The sequence below is a fragment of the Phyllopteryx taeniolatus genome, chromosome 2 (assembly GCF_024500385.1).
Source record: "Phyllopteryx taeniolatus isolate TA_2022b chromosome 2, UOR_Ptae_1.2, whole genome shotgun sequence".
In the NCBI taxonomy this organism is placed as follows: domain Eukaryota; kingdom Metazoa; phylum Chordata; class Actinopteri; order Syngnathiformes; family Syngnathidae; genus Phyllopteryx; species Phyllopteryx taeniolatus.
The window spans coordinates 32,945,885-32,970,402 of NC_084503.1; the positions used below are offsets into that span (position 1 = coordinate 32,945,885).

At 39.8% G+C, this 24,518-nt stretch overlaps 1 protein-coding gene across 5 annotated transcripts in view; it reads right to left on the minus strand.

Annotated features, from left to right (window-relative positions):
* Positions 1-8,266: 8,266 nt before the first annotated feature.
* The window catches only part of LOC133474272 (MAM domain-containing glycosylphosphatidylinositol anchor protein 1), a 271,446-nt gene continuing 255,194 nt past the window's right edge, over positions 8,267-24,518 (minus strand). For 3 of the 5 annotated variants that reach the window (XM_061765794.1, XM_061765796.1, XM_061765797.1), the window contains 2 exons: positions 15,901-16,018; positions 8,267-11,064 (listed from right to left, as the gene is read on the minus strand). In XM_061765794.1, the coding sequence (XP_061621778.1) occupies positions 10,979-11,064; positions 15,901-16,018 (204 nt within the window). In that variant the 3' untranslated portion in view covers positions 8,267-10,978. The remainder of the gene's footprint in view (positions 11,065-15,900; positions 16,019-24,518) is intronic. The other 2 variants (XM_061765795.1, XM_061765798.1) reach the window with 2 other exon arrangements.

Genomic DNA, 24,518 nt, shown 5'->3' on the forward strand with positions numbered 1-24,518 from the left:
CCAATTCTGGTCTTGAGTGTTACAACACTTTTATTAGGATTAGGTTAGGTCCATTTTAGGGTTAGGGTTTACAATGACGATAGAGCTAGAGTAAGGTTTAGGATGAGGTGTTGGTTTAGGGTCTCTTTAAAGTTGATATAGCACGTAAGTAAGTAAGGTTTAGGGTTAAAAGTTATAGTTCGGGTGAGATGGGGATAAGGTTAAGGTCGAGTTAAGGTTATGTATGGTAAGGAATAGTATAGGTTTAGGGTCCGTGCTGGATTTGGGTTGGGTTATGGGTAGGAGTTAGAGTTAGACTAGAGTTTGGGGTAAGCAGATAGGGGTTTGATTTAGTAGTATGGAAAGAATTAGGGTTCGTGTTAGGGGTTACACTTAGATAGTTGGTGTGGTAGGGGTCCAAATGGGTTCAAGGATTAGGGGTTAAAATAAGGTTAAGATTAGGTTCAAGACTAGTGTATGGTTAGAATTAGGATTAGATTTATAGTTGTCTTCCATTTACATCCAATAGTTAAACGTGCCGTATGTTTTCTTTCCACTTGAAGATTCTTCAACTATTTACAAGCTTCCTTGATATTTTACTTTCCTTTCATGTCGGGAAACATTTAAAAAAATTGGAAGCGTTTTCCTCCTTGGTGGATGATGCAAATTTAATTTCATTGTGCTTAACTTCGTGTGTGTGTGTCAAAGAAGATCACCTTGTTCTATTGCTTCATTTGCTCGTTAAAAACAAGCAGAAACTTCTATGTATCAGATTTTAGCAATAATTCCGTACATGGGCTTTTTACCCATCTGACAAATTGGTATTTTAGTACATGAGGCAGTGAGGCATATAAACCATCTTTATATTTTACACGCGTGTTTTGCAATGTTATATAGTGGCTGTAGAAAAAGCAGGTACATGCACACATAGACCCCAAGTGGTGCTCAAGCACCTGCCCTTTTGCCCTGGATGTAAAATGTACCCGTTTTGCCGCAGCCCATTTTTCTTTTTTTTCCCCCTTTCTTAATTCAACAAGAGTTCAAAAAAATACCCTCTCTGTTATCAACTACAACCACATTTTCTTGATGGTCTTAATTTTCTTGACGGGCACCCCCCGCCATTTTTGTGACCTGTCACATGTGCAACTTCATTGAAGAAATGGAATCTTTTAAAGAGCGGAATTAAGAATAAACTCAGACTCCTAAACTCTAGCCCAATTTAGATATACCTCTGATGAGCAGGGTCTATTTTGGCTGACACTAAGCTTGGACACAGCAAAATCTACAATCTTGCTTTTATTAAGTGCAGCTGTGGGTCAGTTGGTAGAGCGGGTCGTCCAGGGTCGCCGGTTCGAATCCCAGCTCCAACTGTCCAACTGTCCTTGAGCAAGACACTGAACTCTAATTGCGCCCAGTGGGCTTGACAGCGCCTTGCATGGCAGCAGCTTCCCATTAGTGTATGAATGAATGTGTGTGTGTGTGTGTGTGTGTGTGTGTATAAAGCACGATATAAGTGCAGTCCATTTACCATTCATTTTCATCAGTTGAAATGATGATTTGACTTCTTGTTCCAATGTTTTTATTCCATGCCAAAAACACGTGACACGGGCGATGGAATGAAGCATTTGATCTCCATCGGTGTCCTCGAGGCAAACATAGGTCAACCCAGACTCTCTATCTGCTCCATTCTGTTTATGTGCAAACAGGGAACGGATAAGCAAGTTATTTAGTGAAGACTAATTGACCAGGAATGAGATCAGTTGGCGTAATGACTGGATCAAGTGATGTTTGCCTTGTGTGCAGGAGAACGCCAAATTTGTGGAAAAAGACACACAAGGTCATAAGCTATTGATCAATCTATACATTGATATTTATATCTATATCTAGCAATATCTTGATCGAGTCAGCTGACATTTTGAGCTAAGAGCAGCCTTATCTCTAGATATTCTTAAAAAGAAAGGATTCAAAAAAAAGATTTAGGATTTATTATTATTTATTCAGGTAGGCATTCCAGTAAGACTTGTAATTGTAATTGTTTTGATGAGTTTTTTGGCTTAATTTCTGTATAATGTTTGTGATTGTGTATTTCGACCATCTAAAGCACTTGGAGTCCTTTCTGTGAGAAGTTCTATAAAAGTAAATTTTACTTACTTACTAATCTCTGTAAATAGTAACAGCTTCATCAAGAGGTGATGACCTTTTCTACCAAGCAATGAGGAATATTAACCCACTAACTAAACACAATACTATTATGGACCCCGTAAGGCCCCTGGGTCATCTACAAAGGTGCCTGACTGAAACAACAATCACATAATGTAAGTGAAGATAAAAAAAGAGCATCATAACGTTTTTTTTTTTTTTTTTCTAATCGCTCATTAATAGAATATCCAACACACATGGGAGCATGCACAAAGAAAAAAAAAAATACTGTACTGTATTTCACAGAGTATGACACCCTTTTTTTAAATGAACAAAAGGAATATTACAAGTGATATTAAGGGATTTTGTGTCACGTCTATAGAGGCTACATTCAAGTAAAAGTGGCTCAAAGAGAATTGATAAGATTTCAATAAAGACGAACACAATAATAAAACACAAGGCATTTAGGACACATATTTTGGGATGAAAGTACCAGTACATGTATGGCCTGCTTTACCCAAAATCTTTATTTATGAGACAAGAGGCTGTTTTGTTAATCGACGAGCCCTAGAAGGAAAGCCCCTGTGGCAGGATGGAGGACATATTTTGCAAAACCACATTTGTCTCGTATTTGGCTATTTGGCATTGCGTATTTGCCTCAGTAAACATCTGAAATATGAATTCAAATCGTCCATGCATTCCTGAGTTACAGACATTTTTCTGCCAAGAGGTCTGAAATGAGGTCATTCGAATTCTCGAGCTTATCTACATCACGAGCGAACATCTCCGCCTCCCCTTTCCCTTTCCCAATAAGTGCCCTCCAAATATGACCTACTTCAATCGCCTTGTTTGCTAAAATGGCTCATCGATAACTTTTTTTGTCATATAAAGGATTTCTTTAGAATGCAGATTTGAAAGTTAGAGTACCTGTTCGCAATATTAATGTATAAATACACGGCTCATACACAATGGTGCAGGAACCTTAAGTGAACCTGGAATGGAAAATGGATCGGCATCGTCTTGCAAATCCAAATGTGATTAAAGCAGCTTCCCGTTTCTTTCCTTTTTCTGTCCTTTAGTCTGAGCGTTACTGCATGACCTTGTCTGTATGCAGCGTGCACCAATCGATAGCTGTGATCATTACACCAATGGAAGTCACTTTAATTCCAGCTGCATGCCAAGGAACGAGACCTAAGAATTTCTTTATCACTAAAACGTTGCACATCTATCTTTGCACGTTCTCTGCTTTAATATTTGCCGATATCAGGCAAACTGTGTGTGTGTGTGTGTGAGAGCATGTGTGGCGCGCACGCACTTAGCTGTATCATTAATCTCAAAGTCATGTATTTGTTTTTTTCTTTGTAAAAAGGGGCACTACGGGTACGGTACATTAATCAATATTGCGAAACAAGTTAAACTATGCCCATTCTTCTTCTTTCGAAGATTTTAATCAGCACTACTTCTCTTATTTAAAATCACTACATTTTGACATACGGCAAAACCAACATTGAGAAACATGTCTGGCGTGGGCCAAAATGGAAAGGAATTTTACCTACCCGAACAGACTGCTACGTGAGTCTTTGTGAAGCTGTATGTGTTTCATTTCTTAGTGTGTATGACACTAAAATAGAAAATACTGGCACAATATTTACACTTCATTCATTCATTCATTCAGTGGCCCTTTGTTTGACTGTAGCGTCAATGACTGTGTTTTTCGTGACTGTTGATGCATCATTGGACAAACTCGTCATCGGTCATTTGAAGCGCTACTAAATGGCCGTGAGTTCACACAGTTAAGCAGGCAACTGCAAATAATACATGTTATTATTTCCTTTGCTAAGATGTGGAACAGCACATTACTATCATTTGTAAGCTGTTGTTTTGCCACTGTCCTATTAATGGTTATTGGTGTATTAAAACAAATGTCATACTAAAATAACTACAAGTAATGCAGACGTTTTGTTACACATTTACAAGCCAGAGACAGAAACATTGTAATGTCACTAATTACTTTTAAAAGGCACTGGTCATTTTGAGCACATTTGATTTGACATAATGCTGATTGTGGGCATGGAAAGACCTGTATGGGTCAGTTTTTTTTTTTTGTCCAAACAGGTGGTGGAGAAGGCTAAGGTGAAGTACGCAGTAAAAAGAAAAAAGATCTGAAAGATGTGACCTTTACCGCACATTCAGGTCACTTGCACTCTTTTATGGCTCTCATAAAAGCGAGCTTGAAACATTTATCAGAACAATTCCACCTTTTATCTTTGCAGCCCCCCCACCACCCCTTTTTTTTTTTTTTTTTTTTTTTTTTTTTAGCTGAGGAAACATTTAAAGACAGCAGAGCAGAAGCCCAGGTGATTGATGAATAATGTAAAGAGGACAGTCGTAAGGATGTCCAATTGTTCTCCCTGCAAACTCGTGGCTAACACACAAGGGATGTGCAGCGGAGGAATATCAAAAGTCTTCAAGCAAAATACATTTTCACACTTCACTCTCAAACCTGTGGTGTGCGTCAGCATTTTTTAAATACTGTAACACAAAAGCCTTATTGTATCTAAAACAATAACACCCTTGTACAATGTAATGTAATCATAACTGATGGGATTTTTTTTCACAACAAAACATTAAAATTTAAGCGTTTCCTCAATAAGATTTGTAGTACAAAACAACAAATAACAATAACCAAATTGCATTTTATTTGTCAACGGCCCTAACAATGACATTTTTGCTTTCTGCAGATAATGTAGTTCTATTGGCGTCATGAAGCCACAATCTTCAACTCTCGCTGGAGCAGTTCATAGCCAAATGTGAAGCAGTTAGAGAGTTCTGAGAATCAGCACCTCCAAATCTGCAGCCACGGTCCTCAGTCGGAAAAGTGCGGCTGAGCTACGTTGCCACCCTCAGCTGTGGGTCGTGACCGAATGAACAGGACAATGGTTACAAGCGGCCAAATTTAGTTGCCTCCGCAGGGTATCCAGGCTCTCCCTTAGAGATAGGGTGAGAAGCTCGGTCATCCAGGAAGGGCTCAGAGTCGAGATGCTGCTCCTCCGCCTCCAGAAAAGCCAGATGAGGTTAGGATGCGCCCCGGACGCCTCCCCGGTGAGGTGTTCCGGGCACATCCCACCGGCAGGAGGCCCTGGGGAAGACCGAGGACATGCGAGAAACACCTCGGGATCCCCCGGTAGAGCTGTACAAAGTGGCTGGGGAGAGGTTTTTGTTTTAGATGATCACTTAAATATGACTAGCAAATCCCAACGTCCCATCACGATTTTTTTTAAAGGTTCACACGCTACTCGTATCGTCCTTGGGGGCAGCGGGTACCACGTTGGTGACCACTGCTCTTAAGTTATCTGTTGCTGTAAATGTGAGAGTGAATGTGTGTTTGTATTTCCCCCCCCCCCCCCCCCCTAGCTATATTGGGTCAGCTGCCATTCAAAATCTTTACAGGGCTCTCTACTTATAAAGAAAGACCTTTTCTATTTAAGAATGGTTTTTAGCTATTTTTTTTTTTTTTTAAATCTCCATTTCAAACCTTGCTTTTTTGTTTTGTGTTTACCTTTCTGAATCCTTTTAATATTGTTTTTAAAGTTTTGTAGCAGATTGAGATTTCTATGAAATGTAAAGTGCATTATAAACAGAATGTCTTCTTTTTCTTTTCCTTCTTCTTATTATTTGGGGACATGCAAGAACAAACTCGAGCTGTGGTTGCACACAAAAAAGATCCATCCATCCATTTTCTACACCGCTTATCCTCACTAGGCTCACAGGCATGCTGGAGCCTCTCCCTGCTGACTCTGGGCAAGGTACACCCTGAACTAGTCGCCAGCCAATCGCCGGGGACATATAAACAAACAACCATTCGCACTCACGTTCACACCTACGGGCAATTTAGAGTCTTCAATTAACCTACCCTGCATGTTTTTGGGATGTGGGAGGAAACCGGAGTACCCGGAGAAAACCCACGCAGGCACGGGGAGGACAACTCCACACAGGTGGGGCCGGGATTTGAACCACAGTCCTCAGAACTGTGAGGCACATGTGCTATCCAACCGTTCACAAAAAAAGATGATTTAAAAAAAAAAAACAGATTCAAGGAAATAAACAACAATGCATCGTGAGTGTTTATGTGACAAGGAAAAATGTCATCCCAAAGTGTTAAAGTGTAATACATGTTGTGGTATTTGTTTTGACAGTAAGACCTTGTGGTGGCACGCTGCAAGATGGGAAGTGTGATTCATTAGACGTCACAAATTAGCCTCGCACGAGCAGGCAGCTTTGGAATTAAAACTCATTAACAAACAAGTGCAGATTTTTTTGTTCTTTGTAAGTACATGTGGGTAATTTATTGGCTTCTGAGAAAATCGTCACGTTTCATCCAACACGTTCAATTCGTCACATCCACAGAGACAAAAAGATGATCTAAAGAAGACAGACTACAAGGACTTTGAAGTACTAGATGATATAAAATAATCAATTAAGACATCGAATCATGTCATGTATCTGAATTTTAATTTCACAGTGATTAGAAACTGAGGTTTGGTTGAAATAAAATGAGACAAAGAAGGATACAAATTATTTGGATGCAGAGACTTGAAGAGTCTTGGATTAGAATTCATTCAAAATCAATCTTGTGTCTGACATACAAATGTATATAAGGGGCACAACTGAAAGAAAACATGTAAAAATACAGACAATAAGTAATGTTGCGGTAATAATGTTGTAATATTATTTTAAAAGAAATTGTAATATTATATTTAAAATGTAAAAAAATCATACAGTATGTGAATAAATTATTTACAAGTTGGGACTGTTACAAGAATAAAGCTGCAATTTTACAAAAAAATAGAGAGAATCAAATCGTAATACATCAATATTAAAGTCACTTGAGAGTATCCATCCATTTTCTGAGCCGCTTCTCCTCACTAGGGTCGCGGGCGTGCTGGAGCCTATCCCAGCTGTCATCGGGCAGGAGGCGGGGTACACCCTGAACTGGTTGCCAGCCAATCGCAGGGCACATACAAACAAACAACCATCCGCACTCACATTCACACCTACGGGCAATTTAGAGTCACCAATTCATGCATGTTTTGGGGATGTGGGAGAAAACCCACGCAGGCACGGGGAGAACAACGCTCTAACCAGTCGTCCACCGTGCCGGCCATTATATATATAAATACTCGTAAATTTATGAGAATAAAGTCATAATTTTGAAACGAAAAGTCATAATGTTCCAGAAACACATTTGTAATAGTGCTTGAAAGAGTTAAAAGAGTGCCAGGCATCTATTGGGGGAGATTGTGTGTTGATTTGGGATTTTATAACCGTATTGAGTAATTTCCCTACAAAAAAAACTGTTCAATGACATTTTCCATGTACTCTACCTATGCGTATCATAATCCATCTAATATTACATTCTCTATTGAGTTATAACTTGTGTCATCTGTGTTACTTTGTATTGTATTATCTGTCTTCTTTCATTCTTTGTTTTTTTTTCCCCGAGCAGATTTTGTTGCAGAACGCTCTGCCCTTTCTCTTTACATTCCACCGTAAACATCAGTTTCACCGATGCCACGTGTACACTGCAGGCGTCGTGTATTGTGGTAAAGCTCTACCATCACATATAGTGGTATCAGTCACGATAAAGGTATAGTCTGTTTTGCTCAACTGGATGGCACACCTGGCGATTAAATGGGGTGAAGTGTCTGTTAGATTGGAGGGGGCAATTTTAGGAAATCAGGCAGATTCGCAGCTGGTATATTATGAAACAAAGCCTTATGTTTCTTTGATAAACACAATGTAGATTAGCAACCAGGTGGTGTTCATGCAATAAATACTTGAAGCTTGGTTCATATCCAAACAGAAATGTTCTAAAAAGTGAAGGAAATAAACCAATAAAATTGTTCCTTCGTACAGCCTTTCAGCCTTGTAATGTTCACAAATATTACCTAACGTAATACTACTTAGTTGGTAAATGTTCTTTTTTAATGTGTTGTACCTGAAAATTATTCTTAGTTAAGGGTTGTCAGTTTGAATCAAAATGTGCACAAAGGTTCTGCATACAAGTTTGAAAAAAGACTATGAGCTAATACATTGAGGAAATAAAATCGTCTCATCAGCATGAGACAAAAAAGACACAAACAAGGCACACGTTTGAAACCTCAGGTCCGCTTGCTTTGCTCAATTTAATTCATCCATCTGTAGCGTTTTGTCCAGCGTGATCGACAGGCGTGGAAACAAAAAGTGACATTGACACACTCTATAATGTACACTTTAGCAATGGCATGTGGCCGAGGCAAAATGAGATTAACACCAAAAAAAAAAAAAAGAAAAAGAAGAAGCAATACAAATGTGAGGTGACAGACAAAATACAGAGAACACTGGAAAACACACCGGAATCAGAGAATTATCATTGCGGTACTGTACTTTAATGAATGATTAAACAGGCTACAGGTGTATTCACAGTATAGGCCTGTATGAATAAACACATAATTATATATTAAAACTTAATGATGCCATTTGAGCAAGATGAAATGCTATCAGAAATGTAATCATAAACTATGGGTTATAGCGCTATAGATGAGTATTGCTTGACTTTAACAATCCTATCCGTACTATGCAATGCAAATCATGTAAATCCAAATGTGATTCTTCAAGAGTATTAAACTTTTTTTCATCGATAAAAATCATCAAATATGTGGCCATACATGCTTTTCATTGCACAGTGTGGATATTTATGTGACTGTGTACAAGACATAGACATTCAGCGTTAAACAATGTCGGCAGATTTCCTCCCTAATTCACCTTTCGTCAAGACTCGCCCCCTGAACTACCCTTGTCAATTCTTTCAAGCTTTTGGAATCAACACGGACCCTCCCTTATCTAAAGTATTATCCAGAATGCCTTTGAAGGTTACATCAGGGGCGTCGCTACATTTTGACATTCGGGGTGGCTTAGACCCCCGCCCCCCCCCCGCCCAAATGTTTTTGTTGGGGGTGGGTGTGCTGATGGAAAGTAATTAAACTATTTGCCCCAAAACGTAGTTATCGATGGGAAGTTGGGGGTGCGGATGGAATATTATTTACCCCAAAACATAATCGTCAATGGGGTGGGGGTGTATGTGGGGATTTTGAGGAGACCAATATTTGTTGAGGTAAGATCGGTTTGAGGGGGAATAGGAAAATAAAGCTAAAGCCTCCCCTATAATAGGCCTAGCGACGCCACTGGGTAACATAGACCCTATCAATGCAAAACAAGGAAATTATCCCAAAAATAGTGAACCACTGCATCGCCTAATGACCGACGAAGGACAACGATATTAAGGAGAAACACCATTCCACTAAAGCTGGCTAATGCTCTATTTACTTATACAGTTATCCAAAAGGACTAATACAAACATTGCAAACAGGAGTATGTAGCTAGCTTTGTTAGCGTAGCTGGCTAAGGCCTCACGTTATCAGCGTAACATTAGCAATTTAGTTGCTGCGCTAACAACCACGTACCACGATTCTATGGATAATACAAATACCTTGCCGACTTTGGATCAGTTAAAGTACAGATTTTTAAGGGATTGAATTGACGATGTGCACGGCAGCATAGCTTTCTCCAGAGTCTGAATATCACTTGTGCGGGCTCCCCATGTCTCTATTTGGGTCGTGAGTGAGTTGGAGCCTATCCCAGCTGACTTCGGGCAAGAGGTGGCACACCCTGGACCGGTCGGCAGCCAATCGCAGCCCGTGCACATTGTTAAATCATATTCATCTTTCAAAAGCGGGGAAAAAAAAAAAAAAGATAGTTTACAAATGAATTAAGAAATTGTCCAGTCTACGTTTCAGGGGTGTGGCTTAGCGGAAAGGTGAATTGCACATGTAATTTGCTCTGCACGGCAGCTACATACACATTAGCGTCTCCATCTTCTCGATACGGGACATTCAAGGACCTGGTGCATTTTTTGGCTTTCCATACCACCCACACACAGAGTCAGTCACGATATCGCCTCATACTTGTGTCGCAACACTCACATCGACTATTGCCCAAAGCGGGATAAACAAATCTAAAAATATCAAAAATCAGGGAATTGCTCGGACAAATTGCAACGTCACATAAGTTCAATAAAACCAAGGGAACAACAGAGGTCGTATAAATGTTGTGCTTCTTTAATTTCAGTTCACAGAGTCCTTCAGCGTCCCCCGCGTACAGTTATATTTAAACTTTGCTTATATAATATATAGTGATAAATGTACACGTATAATCCACACTGCTTTCTTTGTAGCAAGCAGAGAGTGTCCTCTTCCTCCTCCTCCTCCCTTTCTGTCTTTCCAGTTCATTCATTCAATCTTCACTTGTTTAAACTGTCTCCTTGTCGCTCAGCGGCTCGGCTGGTGGCGAAGGTCAGCTAAAGGAAGGATTCACCCACATTATCGGTCTCGTTTGCCAGCTCTCTGGAATCCCTCATTCTATTCCCTCAGGTCATCTTTGGTAGAGTGTCCGACACTTTGGTGTGTCTCGGGGGAAGGGAGAAAGAGGGTGTGGAGGTGGAATGGTCATACATGTAGACCTAGGCTAATGAAGAAAGCGGGGGCGGGGGGACACACTTGATATGGATATTAGGAAATTGAATGGACCAATAGAGGAGATGTTTAGCTTAAATACATGATAAGAATATGTTTGTTATAATATGTCACTGGAGCAAAGCGTTAAAATAAAGTCAAAAGTATGTTCGCATGGATCATGGATGCAGGGAGGTCACAGGCGAGTGGCGATAGAAGTTCGAGACTCGGCTTGAGAGAAGAAGTAAGAGCGCGAATCAGGGCCGTGTCTGTCAACACGGACAGAAGGTGGCGCTGCGGTCGGTCGCTTATCATCTGCAGAGCAGGGCAGTAACGCAGGAGAGGACAACGGTCAGTCCTCTGGCCAATGGGAGCGCCGGTGAGCCACCGATCAGAACTACCAAAGAGAGAAAAGAGCCGTCGAATTAGTTCATATGTACATTTAAGGGGGGTGACGTCACTTAGTCTTTATGAATAGAATTGTGTTGCTAGTGACTGCATATGTAAAGAGAACGCTTAACCATTGCCACTTTTCCACTGCACACTGCCAGGTATTGATTTTCTACTATAAAAATGGTACATTTGGAAACTACAAAAACCATGTTGAATTGAACGCATCAGTTGCGATATGCTAACAAACTAGAATCCCGATGGATGACGGTCTCCTGTACTTACTTCTTCATAAATGAGACCGGATTATTGACTGAGTGCAGCATGAAAGCAGACCGCTGCAGCAAGGTGGAGACTATGGAGTGACAGCAGCAGGGTAAGCTAACGTTAGCATGAATGTTTCTTTTTGTGAGCGTTTATCAGTGGTTTACGCCCTCCATATGTTATCGGCTCAACCAGAGGTGAGCAGAGTAGCCAAAGAATTGGACTCAATAAAGAGTACTCTTACTTTAGAATAATATGACTCAAGTCAAAGTAAAAAGTAGTCCTCCAAATAATTATTCCAGTAAGAGCAAGTACACATTATGTAATAACATAAACTAAGGTAAATTTAGCCACGTGAACTTGTCTGAAATGAACTTAACGCGAGAAACAGGACAATATGCTCGCCAGGCAGAGATGACTAATTATTCAATTATATGAAACTTCTTTATATTGAACTTTGACAGGTGGATTCACATACCCATCCCCCCAATTCATACTGACATCTGTTTTCTTACTCAAAAATAATGTGAGTTCTGCCAACCTACATCTTTATCTTCAGTGCTGTGCATACATTGAGGATTGCTTTTCTCCTTACTCCTTTTGATAGCACGGCACCCTTCTTACAGCGAGGAAAAGAGAACTCCAACGGGTCTGAGTGGGTCTGATGAACTGCAGTTTGCAATCATGCGTTGTGCTTGACCTGCTGGTTATTATTATTTCGTTTCATTAAAGAACAACTTTAATCATGATAACGCATGCAGATCACAATTGAAGTGTTGCATTGCATGTATTATATTAAGGTATGTAAGTGGACGTACATGTTTTTCATCAGACAGCGACCAAATGTTTTGATTCCTTCATTAGACAGACACAATGTTCCGTAAGTTTTAAAGATCAATTAAAAGTTATTGTTATTTTGAATGCCTGTAAAGCATCAATTAAGCGGAATGCTTTGCCAATCCTTGTGTTTAGCTCACCAACTGCATGCTGGCAGACAGAAGCATTTGTGTCTTCCACCGCCTGCCTGATAATTACCCATCTGCCTGCACGGAGTGTTCCGGCCCGCACACAACCTGCAGGACACCCTCACACAACTCTGAAACGTGCAAGCGCTTTCCCCTTCCTGTTTAAACCTTCATCCATTATTCAAAGCATCCGCCAGTGTCTTTACGCACACATACTCTATGTGGCACATCTCGCACGGGCCAGTGAGCGAGCGCACATGCGCACACATGGCAAGCTGCTGGCTTGAGGAGGTAAAAATAAATAAATAAATAAATGCCGTGTTAGTAATACATTTTCTCAGTTTTGTTATTTTTCAAGGGCCCTCGTGTTGTGTGCCAGGCTGGCTGTGAACGTGTTTTCTCACATGCTGTCACAGTGACCTTGCAGCCAAATAACAAATTGTCACGACTAACCTTTACATTTGTCTGTTACTCCACAAATAAAGCATGACTCAACAACACTGGCAGACACTTGTTGGATTTACGGCGAATCGCCAATCTTGGCCTATTGTAATGTGCCACACTATGTGGTAAACTACTGCATTACACATTTCAGTGTGGGAGGGATTGCTTGCATTTGACAACACTAAGTTCGATTCTCTACAGCTGGCAGCATACAGAGATCTAATCACTAATAAAGGACAACAATAGTTCGGCTATTATTATTATTATTATTATCATCCATCCATTTCCCAAACCGCTTATTCTCACTATGGTCGCGGGCGTGCTGGAGCCTATCCCAGCTGACTCTGGGCGAGAGGGGGGGTCGCCAGCCAATCGCAGGGCACAAATAAAAATCCACACTCACATTCACACCAATGGAATATTTTGAGTTATCAATGAACCAACCATGCATGTTTTGGGACGTGGGAGGAAACTGGAGTACCCGGAAAAAACTCACGCAGGCACGGGGAGAACATACAAACGCCACACAGGCGAGTCCTTAGAACTGTGGGGCAGATGTGCTAACCAGTCGTCCATTGCCGCCTGTCTTAATAATAATAATAATAATAATAACTCAGGTACCTCAAGTATTTATTTCCTAGTGATTGTAGTTTGCAGTTTGCACTCCACTGCATCATACCCGCTGAAAGTCGTTTTGGCATGTCGAAGGTCTTTTGGTCAACTTCCGATTTGTTTGCAGTTCCAAAATTATTTTTTCTATAAGTATAAAATTGTATTATCAAATCTTGGACATTTTTAAGTGACATTTTAACAGTTAACTCTTTACATTCTTCATTTGTGTAAGTCTAAAAAGAACTTACCTGTTAGTGATAGTTAAAAAAAAAATTAAAATATTTTATTAAAGATTTTTTATTACAAGTGACCTTATAGTGATACTGTAGTCTTTTGTCCCATAACTTTCCATGTTTCACATTCTTATCTTTAACACCATTTGTTGAGGCTGTACCTTATTTTTGAACAAATGCCACAAAAAAAGCCACAGCTAGCCAAAGAAAAAGCTAACATATCCAAAGTAAATCCTTTGATCCTTGCTAGATTATTTTATCTTTTTTTTTTTGGCAAAGTTTGGTTCATGTTCTGAATTGTAACAGTTAGAGAGCAATTTTGACTTTAGAGGTTCCACTGTACATATATATATATATATATATCATATTTTTTGGGATAGAGAACTTGTATTGGATGTCATTAGATTGTACAGGTATACTTAATAAAGTTGCCCTCTTTTGTGCTATTACTGCACTACAATTCGGTGAGCATGAGAATTAAGGACGTGTGTGTGTGTGTTTTCAGTTCTTAATATGGTTTGACTCCTGCTTCAGCTCATATTCTTTCTTCTTTTACTACTTTGGCTCTTGCATGTCCTTGCACACAAACACAAAGCGCAAGCATAGCACCAAACTGCACTCTCTTTCTGTCACTCCTTCATTTTGTTTGTACCAGGATGAACACTTCTCCACTCGTGTCCAGAAGAGCCCTTAAAGATGTCGCTCTGCAGAGGTGTACTGATAATAAAGTAGAGTGATTGAAAACAGAAAGTGAGAGCGTGGGCGTAGAAAGTTAGAGGATGAAAATATACTTATATTTGTGGCAGAATGGGAATGTGAAAAAAAAACAGTGTAGAGAATTTCACCGCAATCGTGTCATCATCATAAGAGCTGTCTAATATTTTGGTTGCCTCAAGTAGTTACACAGGAAAATAAAGAGGAAAAAAAACACGTACCCATGGGCAGAACATATAAACTCCTAACACAATATCTTTTGACACTTTCCGGTTTGTTAAATTTAACCATTCAATGGATAGTAATGTACTTAAACCCTAACCTAATTTACAGTGGAATCTCGATCGAACGGACTAACTGGGGGAGGGGGCTCGTCCGATAAAGCCGATTATCCGTTACATTGAAGCACTTTTTTTAGGTCATATATATAGGTCATATTACTGTACAGTACAAAATTATTGTGTTGCAGTTTTTTTGTGTGACCTAAAACACCTGGTACAGCACAAAGTTAATGTAAATAAATATTACAAAACAGCTTGAAAATGTTTGAAAGTTTCACATTTTATCCAAACTTGCCACGTCAGTGTGCTTGCTCATGGTGACATTGTTGACGTACAGTACTCATCATAGGCGAGTCGCTTTCATAAGCTGCGAGGAATTCGCGTGCTTCCTAGTTCCAAATCTGTTGCCGAAGGCGAACAGCTTGACCAAAAAACAAAAAAACTGTTACTGTACCAAAAATTGCATGTTTCAGACTCCAGAGACTTGTGTTTTGTATTCCTCAGTTAACACAGCCGCCATGCCTCTCTCTCTCTCTTTCTCTCTCTCTCTGCGTCCGTTCTACACACAATAGACAATGGCCGCCACGTCAATGCTCCACATTCAACATGGTGCCCACGTATCCTTGGGAGGCACGTCTTTTGGAATTGGATCGAGTCATATTGCATATCTGTGACCCAGAAATATGTCAGTCCCATTCTCTGCCTGTATTACGCCGCAGCGCCAGTAAACAACAGCGGCCAATTCTGGAACTAACAGAGTTTGTCAACGGCAGTTGAAGTGACAAATGGAAACTATTTTTGGACACATTGTTCACTCCCGACAGCCCGTTTCACCCGACGGTCCGTTTTATCGCGGTCCGTTTTATTGAGGTTCCACTGTCCTCATACCACATTAGGAACGAGCCCCCCACGATAAGCCACTTGCATTTATTCATGATGATAAAACTAAGTTGATTGAGAAATCAGGTGTCTAAATTAGCATTACATAATTCATTTAGGTTATTTCACAAATATTTGATGACGTTCTAAACTTTGTTGCTACAAAGAGAACTGTGGCTCTTAATCACCTGTTATTCTTTGGAAGCCTTCAATCAGGACTTTTTTTTTTTTTAAACTGGAAATACCAGTAAGTCTGCTTAAAACAGTAAGTAATTTATAGACTAATGCCTGTGAAAATGTATACATTAGTTTTGTTTCATGTGAAATCGCTTTTTCTCCACCTTTTGGACATACACGTTTTACATCAAACGGTGACAAAATGCTCCTACATGTTTTCCCATGTAATTAATGTTCACCTCTGCCCGGAAAACCAATCCCCAATCTATCTTACCTGTCTTACCTGCGCTGGCAACAGTGTTCTTCTGCTTGCATTTGCCCATGGTGATGGACACGTCGTCGATAGCAATGTCGCCCTCGAAGCTCGGCCCCCGGATTCCTTCAAAAACAATCTGGAAAAGACAAAATGAGACAAAGGGTTGTGAGTAATTCATAAATTGGCATTTTGTTTGAAAAAAGGGGAAAAAAATAAAGCATATTAATCAATGTTTATGTAGGTTAAGTTTGCAAAAAATTGCTATAACAGGGACATTTGGGCTCACTATCAATTCTGGTCATTGAGAAGTTGGGAATCAGATCAAAAATCTGTCTAATAATACTCCAATGTGGGAGAGCGTCCATCTTTTGTGCAACCACACAAAATAAATAAATAAATAAATACAAAGAAGAGACTTGTTTACAAACTTTCAGGCGACTTTCCTATTTCAGGCAGCAGCCATCTGGTTTTGACTGACAGTCTAATTACTGTGGCGTGCCGAAGCTCCAAAAGCCCATCGCACCCAGCTAATCAAAAGCGGAGCATATTCTGCCTGGAATATACCGGGGGAGCGCAAACAAACAAGGAAACTACTTTGCTGGAGCAAAATAACAGTAATGGCACAACTATAGCGCATATTGCCAAAAGTTTACCTGTGTAAAACATGACAATTTATCTTGTCTGAGGTATAATAGTGGCATAAAGGCATGTCATAAGTGTGATTTGTGGCTTTGTGAGACACTAAGTTGTGTTGGTTTACATTCTTACGGCAAGTAACTCATGAGCAAAGCACTTAAAACCCAGCTTCGCCCACAATGACATAGTGTGGGTCGGGATTCCTCAGTAATTCGCTGTGCAATATTATTGGAATATTTTTTTTCCAATGATAATATCACGGTATAGTGGTTATCTAGAGTATGTAATTGAAGATGTGGAAATTTATAAAAATGCATTAAACATACAAGTATCAAAGAAATAAAATAATTGCATACAAAAATACACTTGTATCAAATATCATTGCCATAATAATAGTCAGATTAAACAGTGGTTATCATCACTTGGTTTAATAAAACAAATGAAGATTAGCTGGAAAAATAAATGCTGTTTATATATAGAATGTCAAGAAAAAAAAAAGAGCGCAAGAACATCATTCCGCAAAATTTTTTTTACCGGTAACAAAAACTTTTTCTGATATAAACATGTCTAAACAAAAATTCGAAGGAAAGATTCTAAAAGAATACTTACCCATCACAAAATGAAATCGACAAAATACGTAAAAAAGTGTAGCCAAGTAGTTACACATACAATATATTAACAAAAAGAAAATGAAAAAAAACCAGATTGAAACCTTACTTGTCATGGCTAAAACCAAAAATAGAAAATGATCAAGTGGCTCAAAAAACATTGTAATTTTGTAATCACAGTGTGTGATCTTTGTATGAAATCCTACTAAATTACAGTATGTTGAGAACAGGCTTTTGAGAGTGGGATGTTGTATCATAAAAAGGTACTGTATAAGTCTCTCTACAGGTTCATTTGAAAATATTGGTCAATGCTAATTTATTGTTGCATTATCTATGAAGGACCTTCATCTGCTATGTAAACGTATGTCATTATTACAAGATGGTTGCATGCTTCAGTGCACTTGCATGTTTGCAAGACACAAGTCAACGTGAAGCTTGTTGCATAATTAAAGACTGCAAAAATAATTGGGTGATGGAAATCCAGAGATTAACAAGTGACCTTGACAAACAAGCACAGTCTCCTTGAGCCAGTACAAAACGTGAACAAGATGCGAAGCAAATTGCAGAAAAGCAAATGGGACAGCATATTGTAACATAATTCATGCTGCCTTGTCTGGGGGTCTTTGTCACTTTGTGAGCAAAGTGACTCTTTAAATTCAGGTATTAGACTGTTCCTCAGAGAAGAAAAATTGACTTAAATTAGAGTCCTTATTTTAGACCAGCATGTACCCCACCTCTTGCCCAAGGTCAGCTTGGAGAGATTCCATCTTCTCCGTGACCCACAAGACTAGAAGCGCTATAGAAGTGGATGGATGTCATGTTTGCGGAATGTTTTTACAGCCGTTGCTATGAGAGCACTTATTAGTTTTGATGGGAAAAAAAATGTGGCTGAAAAAAACCCAACAAAATATAGTGTTGAACCTTTTGAGCAATCTTTTTTTTGCTGAATCCTTAAGATAACCTCTAAAGTCAAACTTCCCAAAAGTTTTACATTTTGGAATTCTACCATTATGCCTCAAAATTTCATCCATCATTATGTGCAAATTCACCCAAGAACATCTCAATCTCAAAAACGTTCAGCAATCATATATTGGAATAGCCCATCAAGTGTGTTTTGCTTTTACTTTGGCTTTTCAGTGGGGTTTTTGCACGATGTGACCACAGAACACAGACCACAGTATGAGAATCATTGGAGTGGAAATTAAACTTGCGATGTAGGATATTGTCTGGTTGTTCAGTACAACCTGAGCAATACAATGAAGGAAATAATTATTACATACCCACGATAATTTTAGCAAGCATTTGCTAATGTAAATACACATAATACATGACATACTGTACTTATAAAACACCACTAGGCTCTTCATTAAGTGTCTGTCGGGCATCTTCAAAAGGTGAGTAGTGTTAATAGTAGTTTTTCCTGAATTTTTACAGTTCCGTGACAGTTAGGATTGTTATTTAAAGTATAGCCTAGATAAGGGTTTTCTGATAGCAACTGTTGTATAGGGAAATTTGTTCCAAGTCAACCAGCAATCTAGAATGGATTGTGATCCACTTTGGAGATTTCTCTATTTTCTCCTTTTTTGGCATAATAATGAGAACAGGGAAGAAAATGAGGTTTCGTAACAAAATATAGGCGGGTTAAGAGATGATTAGCAATGCCTTGCGCCAGTAATCACATGTATAATGTCTTCTTGTTCAAGAGACAGTGACTAAATAGTCACGTTGTACAGCTTGTACTGTAAATAGATGTCAAAATTGGGTTATGGGTCACAGAAGGTTGCTGCGATCCTTAATGTGCCTGATATAGAAGGCTGACATTCACCAGTAATTACACACCCTGCTTTGTGAAAGTGGACGACATGCGTGTAAAATATGCTCACTTTTAAGCCCTTGTCGGAGAACATGAGGAAGTCGACTGTGTGTGTGTGCACGACTCCGAGATCAACGCGGCTAAGGTAAAGCTTTGAGCCGGAGCTGCGAATGTGTCGCTTTGTCGAGCTTTAGAACCTTTAACGCTGCCATTGATGTGCAGTCCGCTCCCGAGAGAGGACACGGCCTCGAGGGACGAGGCTGCAGGAGACTGTGACATGGGATACATAAAGAAATAAATAAGAACTAGCCAGGTAGCAAACTCCGCACGAGACACAGATGACCTGTGGGTAGTCCACACTGGAGCGAGTAGGGCCACCCTCGCATGTGCATCTCCAGCGATTCCATCTGTATGATGAAGTTATTGGCCTCAATAAACAACCGGCATCAAGGCCAGCACTTCTACCGAAGTCAATTTCAGACAGGACGCTGATTGGCACGCTTGCAGGCGTGAGACAGATGGCGCTTTGCTGGAACAATAACAAGCCATCGCCGCAGATCTGCTGACTGACAATGCGAGGCAATTTTGAAATGTGCAGGCCAAGCTAAAAACAAAACAACAAAACATTGTTTTGGTTACACGCCTCCCCTGAAGGTGCAATAAAGACAAAATTAAGAACAAAAAAAGCTCATAAAATGGGGGTTTTCATTTTATGAAATTACATCATGTTTATCTCAGCAGCAGTAAACAATTTGAATATTTCCACAGCAGTTGCGTTTGGCCGGGCTTTGGAAGGACAGGAAGAGAGGCATGCTCTCAAAGACATTCACTTTTGTTGGCAGCAGCAACAAAGCAAGGGGGAGCTGCAGAGACGAGTGGCAGCACCTCAAAGGCCTCTGGCGTGTGCAGTCAGTACGCGGCACACAGGACGAAAAAAGTTTGCCTTCTCTGCGGAGACTCTCCCGACATGAAACAAACATCCATGTGACGCCGGTTGGCCGACACAGACAACTTTTGCTTAAAACACTCACTACTCTTGTGAGGATTTAGAGATACATACGATAATTGTTCTGACATTTGCGAAGAGGATGACGACAAAAAAGTTTGCATCTCATGGTATCACGTATTCTAGGATTGGGAGAACATACGTTTTGAAGAGAGCTCTAATCAATCAAAATATTTTTTTCCTATAGGGAAAAAAAAATACTGTTCTATAATTAACCATACAGACAGTGATTAAATGTCTTTGAAGCATAAAATATATGAACCACTCTTAATATTAAGGTGTAAAACTAATGAGAACACTTTAATGACAAAGGCACTGACTTCTGATTTCAAAACTTTTGTTGTGCATTTGTAATCGATATTGTAATGATGACGCGATAAAACATTTATATGGTTTCACAGCCACAACAGCCCTCTGAGGGAATCCGTAACTACAATGTGGCCCGCAACAAAAATGAATTTGATACCACTGGATATGTGATCCAAACAAGACAAAGAAAAAGGTAAACATGCAGTCCTTTGATGCTTGCTAAACTGATAGTTCCTGCGGCGTACACTCAGGTCGTATCTGGGGTTTTATCTGATGTTAGCGGCGCATTGTTTAAATTCCTAATTGTACTACCTCTGCGACATTAAGACGTTCAACTGTATAGTTTTACACATCTTTTGTGTGCGTGTAGAAGAGTTCCCAATTTGAATAGGAACATGTTCAAATGTTGTGTCTTTATTACACTACAGTAACGCTGTACAGTAGTCAAAGTTTGGCGGAAAATGACATTTTCACAGGTGAGGCGCTTGTGATCAATCCAAGAACAGGTTAACACGGGTCACGCACACTGCCTGAAATCAACGCTAGTGACATTTAACATTTACTTGATTTTCCACAAAGATCAAGCAAGCGAGCGAGCCACACACACACACACACACACACCAACACCACGCACGCACGCACACACACACAAACACAGGCTGAAACTTAAAAGGGCAACTTTTCGGAGTTTATATGTTAATGTCAGGGTACTTGTCACACTGAGCAAGAAAAGCCTCCGAAAACCCTGTTGTCTCCTTCCTCAGCCACGTCCCCAGGGTTTGTTCAACTACAGTATGGGCTTTGACTTGAAGGATTCCAGAGACTTGTTATTTTTTCAACTTCTCATTGTAATTCATGCAAAGTGGCTGGACTGTTGGGTTTGCTAAAAAAACAACAAGATACAAATGCAATTTTCTGAAAGTAGAAAACAAATCCAACATTCAATCATCGAGGTGTTTTTGTGCTGTCGCGAAGCAATAAAGGCATTGTGAACTGGAATTTTATCAAACAGCAGAGTATAACTTTTTTAGGCCCATTTAATTTGCTGCTTAAATGGGCTCCTGCAGGGATAAAACAACAACAACAACACGTCTATTTTGGAAATATTGCAGTAAAGTATATACCCACAACAAAGGGTGGTAAAACATAAATGGAGTGAGGTTCCAACGTTAGCACAAAACGATGCTAACATTTACTTAACTTTGGTAAGTGTTCATTTAACAGTAAAGAACATGCGTCCTTCTTGTGATCTAATATGAAACAATTATTCAATAGTTGAATCAATTATGTTCTTGCAGTTGAATCACATTACTAATCCTTAAAAGGTTGGACAATTTGAGTAGCAGAGGAGTACTGAAAGGTCAATACGTAGTCTTTCATTTGGCATTTGATAATCAGCTACCGTGAGTCAATGGAGTCCTGCTCTCTGCCAGCAGTGATCTCCACTTTCACACTCTCAAGACCGTCTTTCCCAAATCTTCCTAAAACATCCAGATGAAGTCGCCTCAAACCCCCCCACCCATCCCCCCGACACGTACAAACACAATTTTTGTATGTCAAGTTATGTTTTAATATGCAAAGTTCCAAAGATTATTATGATTAGAGGCAGAGTAACAGGCAGTCCGTAGGCCCTCTTGTTATCGCGGTGTTTTCTACTTTGATCACCCAAATTTACTAAGGGGCCTCAAAATGCCCCAAAACTCACCAATTTTCAAGTAAGTGCATGTAGTCTGTTGAAAAGTTTGCGAGAAAAAACAAAGAATAAACCCCCCGCCCTACTGACAGAAAATTCAAGAGACATATCTGTCATAACAGGACACAAAAAATATCCCAAGGACCCATGTACGAAATTCAACAGGAAGTCAGTAACTTGGGTTTGACATTTTGGCCGAATTCCGTGGCCTCTGGCTCGGGACAGCCCCAATCAGAATCAGAAGTACAGTAGGTATCCTACACTGATGAGCAATGTTAAATTGTGAAGCTTTTTTTAAGTGCACTCATTAATGTGGGTGAAAGATGACAAAGTTTGATGAAACTTTGAGAATTAACCATGAATTGGGTGCGAGGGCCCGTTCATCACCGCTTGTAGATTTGACTAGTTAGACTTGAGCAAAAAAATGCATTTCACAGAGAAAATGTTTCTACTGGATCTTTTTGGGAGGAGGGGGCACAAGGGAATATCCCACTTGAGGGAAAAAGAAAATCATGTAAATGTGTAATTATTATACAAGTATGCCATTACACTTTTAATCACAGTTTGGGAATCATTACACTACTTTGCACAAAACCTTTTTTTTTTTCTTTCTCCTGTATGTTCTGTATGTTCAAATACAGTTCATGGCAGTATGAAGTATGAAATACAGTTCATGGCAGTATGAAGAGAAAAAGCATTCCTCAGATCGGAATCAGGCCTCTTCGTAAATGGACAAATCTGATGTAGCTTCATGCAACACGTGCATGTATAGTATCTGCCAAAACAATGCACGCATGCCGAATTAGAAACACCTTTGGTCAATCAACGCTACAGTGAAAGCCTGGTAACATTAGAAGTGCATAAACCATTCAGTGCAAACTCCACACACAAAGACCAGACCGAGATCCAAACCCTGAACCACAGAACTGTGAGACAGATATGGCAACAACAATCCACCGTGATGGCCCTTTTTTTCAGTCTATTGCCATTTTCATACATTACTGTACACACAATGTTTAAATTGACTGAACACATGAAACAACCCATGTCCACACAAGCCCAGAATGTGTGTCGACATAAATAAAGAAAATATTAAATGTTACAGATTGTTTAGTTGGAGTGGAATGACTCCTCCCCTTTATTGGTATGTCTCCACTGGAGGCAATTGTTTTTTCTTCTCCCCCTACTTGAGTTGGTTTGTTCTGGTTTCTCCTACATTCCAAAAACATGCATTTGAAGACTTTAAATTGTCGTAGGTGTGAATGCGAGTGAAATGGTTGTCTATTTGTTCCCTGCCTGACTCCTAACCAGTCCAGGGTGTACCCCTCCTCTCGCACAAAGTTAGCGAAGGTAGGCTATAGCTCACCCAGGACCCTAATGAAGACAAACATTTCTAAAAATAGATGAATGGACAGACAGTAAAAAGAAATAAGATATATGTCATCACATTGGAAGTCAGCAAAGCCAAAAGAGCCTTTATACAGTAGAGCCATCCTTTGCTATATCAAAACCGGAATAAAACAACAACCAATTTATTCAGGTAATTTCCATTGTCAACAGCAGACAGCTTAATCATTATTATTGATTGGAACACAAAAAGCGCTCACCACCGACAGCGGGAAGGAGCGACAGAATAGGATGACAACGTGGGACGGCAGTACCCAAGGCAGTGTGAAGAGGGGAAAACGCAGAGCGAGAGAGAGGCTGATGGAGGAATGAAACGGTTGGAGAGAGAAATGGGATTCGCCCTGCGGCCCCTGATACATAAAGTTTTAAGAAGGGAGAGGAAAAGTGTGACAGGAAGGGCTGGAGCGAAAATCTAGTTTATGCTCACCTCATATGGCCTGCACCACATTCAAGGCACTCACCATACTTTGTGTGTGTGTGTGTGTGTATATATGTTCAACATCTAAAAGTCCTCGGATATCTTGGGGCGTTGCTTTGAAAGGTTTCAAAAATGGCGTTTTAAATTTATGACGCTAAAAGGAACAACTTGATTAATTCAACAAGAGTCAAAATGTCAAGTATTATGTGTTTTGGGTGTGCGTGTTCCTGTGTGTGGTATTAATAATTCATCACAGCATATTTGAATATCTTTCGGGAAATACCAATTGAGGGTCATTAGTATTGTACCTGACATTTAGGAGAAATTATAGTGCATACTCACTTAGCCACTGGTGTTTTCCTCACATCTTAAGGTGACCATCAAATATTACTCATTTGAATTCTACCGCACTCAGTTTAGCTCAAAGATCGGATGTCACAGACTCATTAATATTATTCACTCTTCCTACAACAAGTGATTGAGTCACTACATGAATTAGAGAATCTTTTATTCCACCTCATTAAGGACCGTGTTGAGATTGGTTGCCCCTCAGTCTGCTGCTGGTCCCCCTTAATTACAAGACAAACTTGGCACATGAGCTGAACCCATAATGCTGTCGTCATGAGTCGCGTAACAATAAATTGTTCCACTGAACTAGACTTTCAAATTGGGCTTGTCTGCTTTAAGATGCCACGAGGCCCAAAATGATGATCAATACTTTACATCGATGCAGTGGCAGACCATAA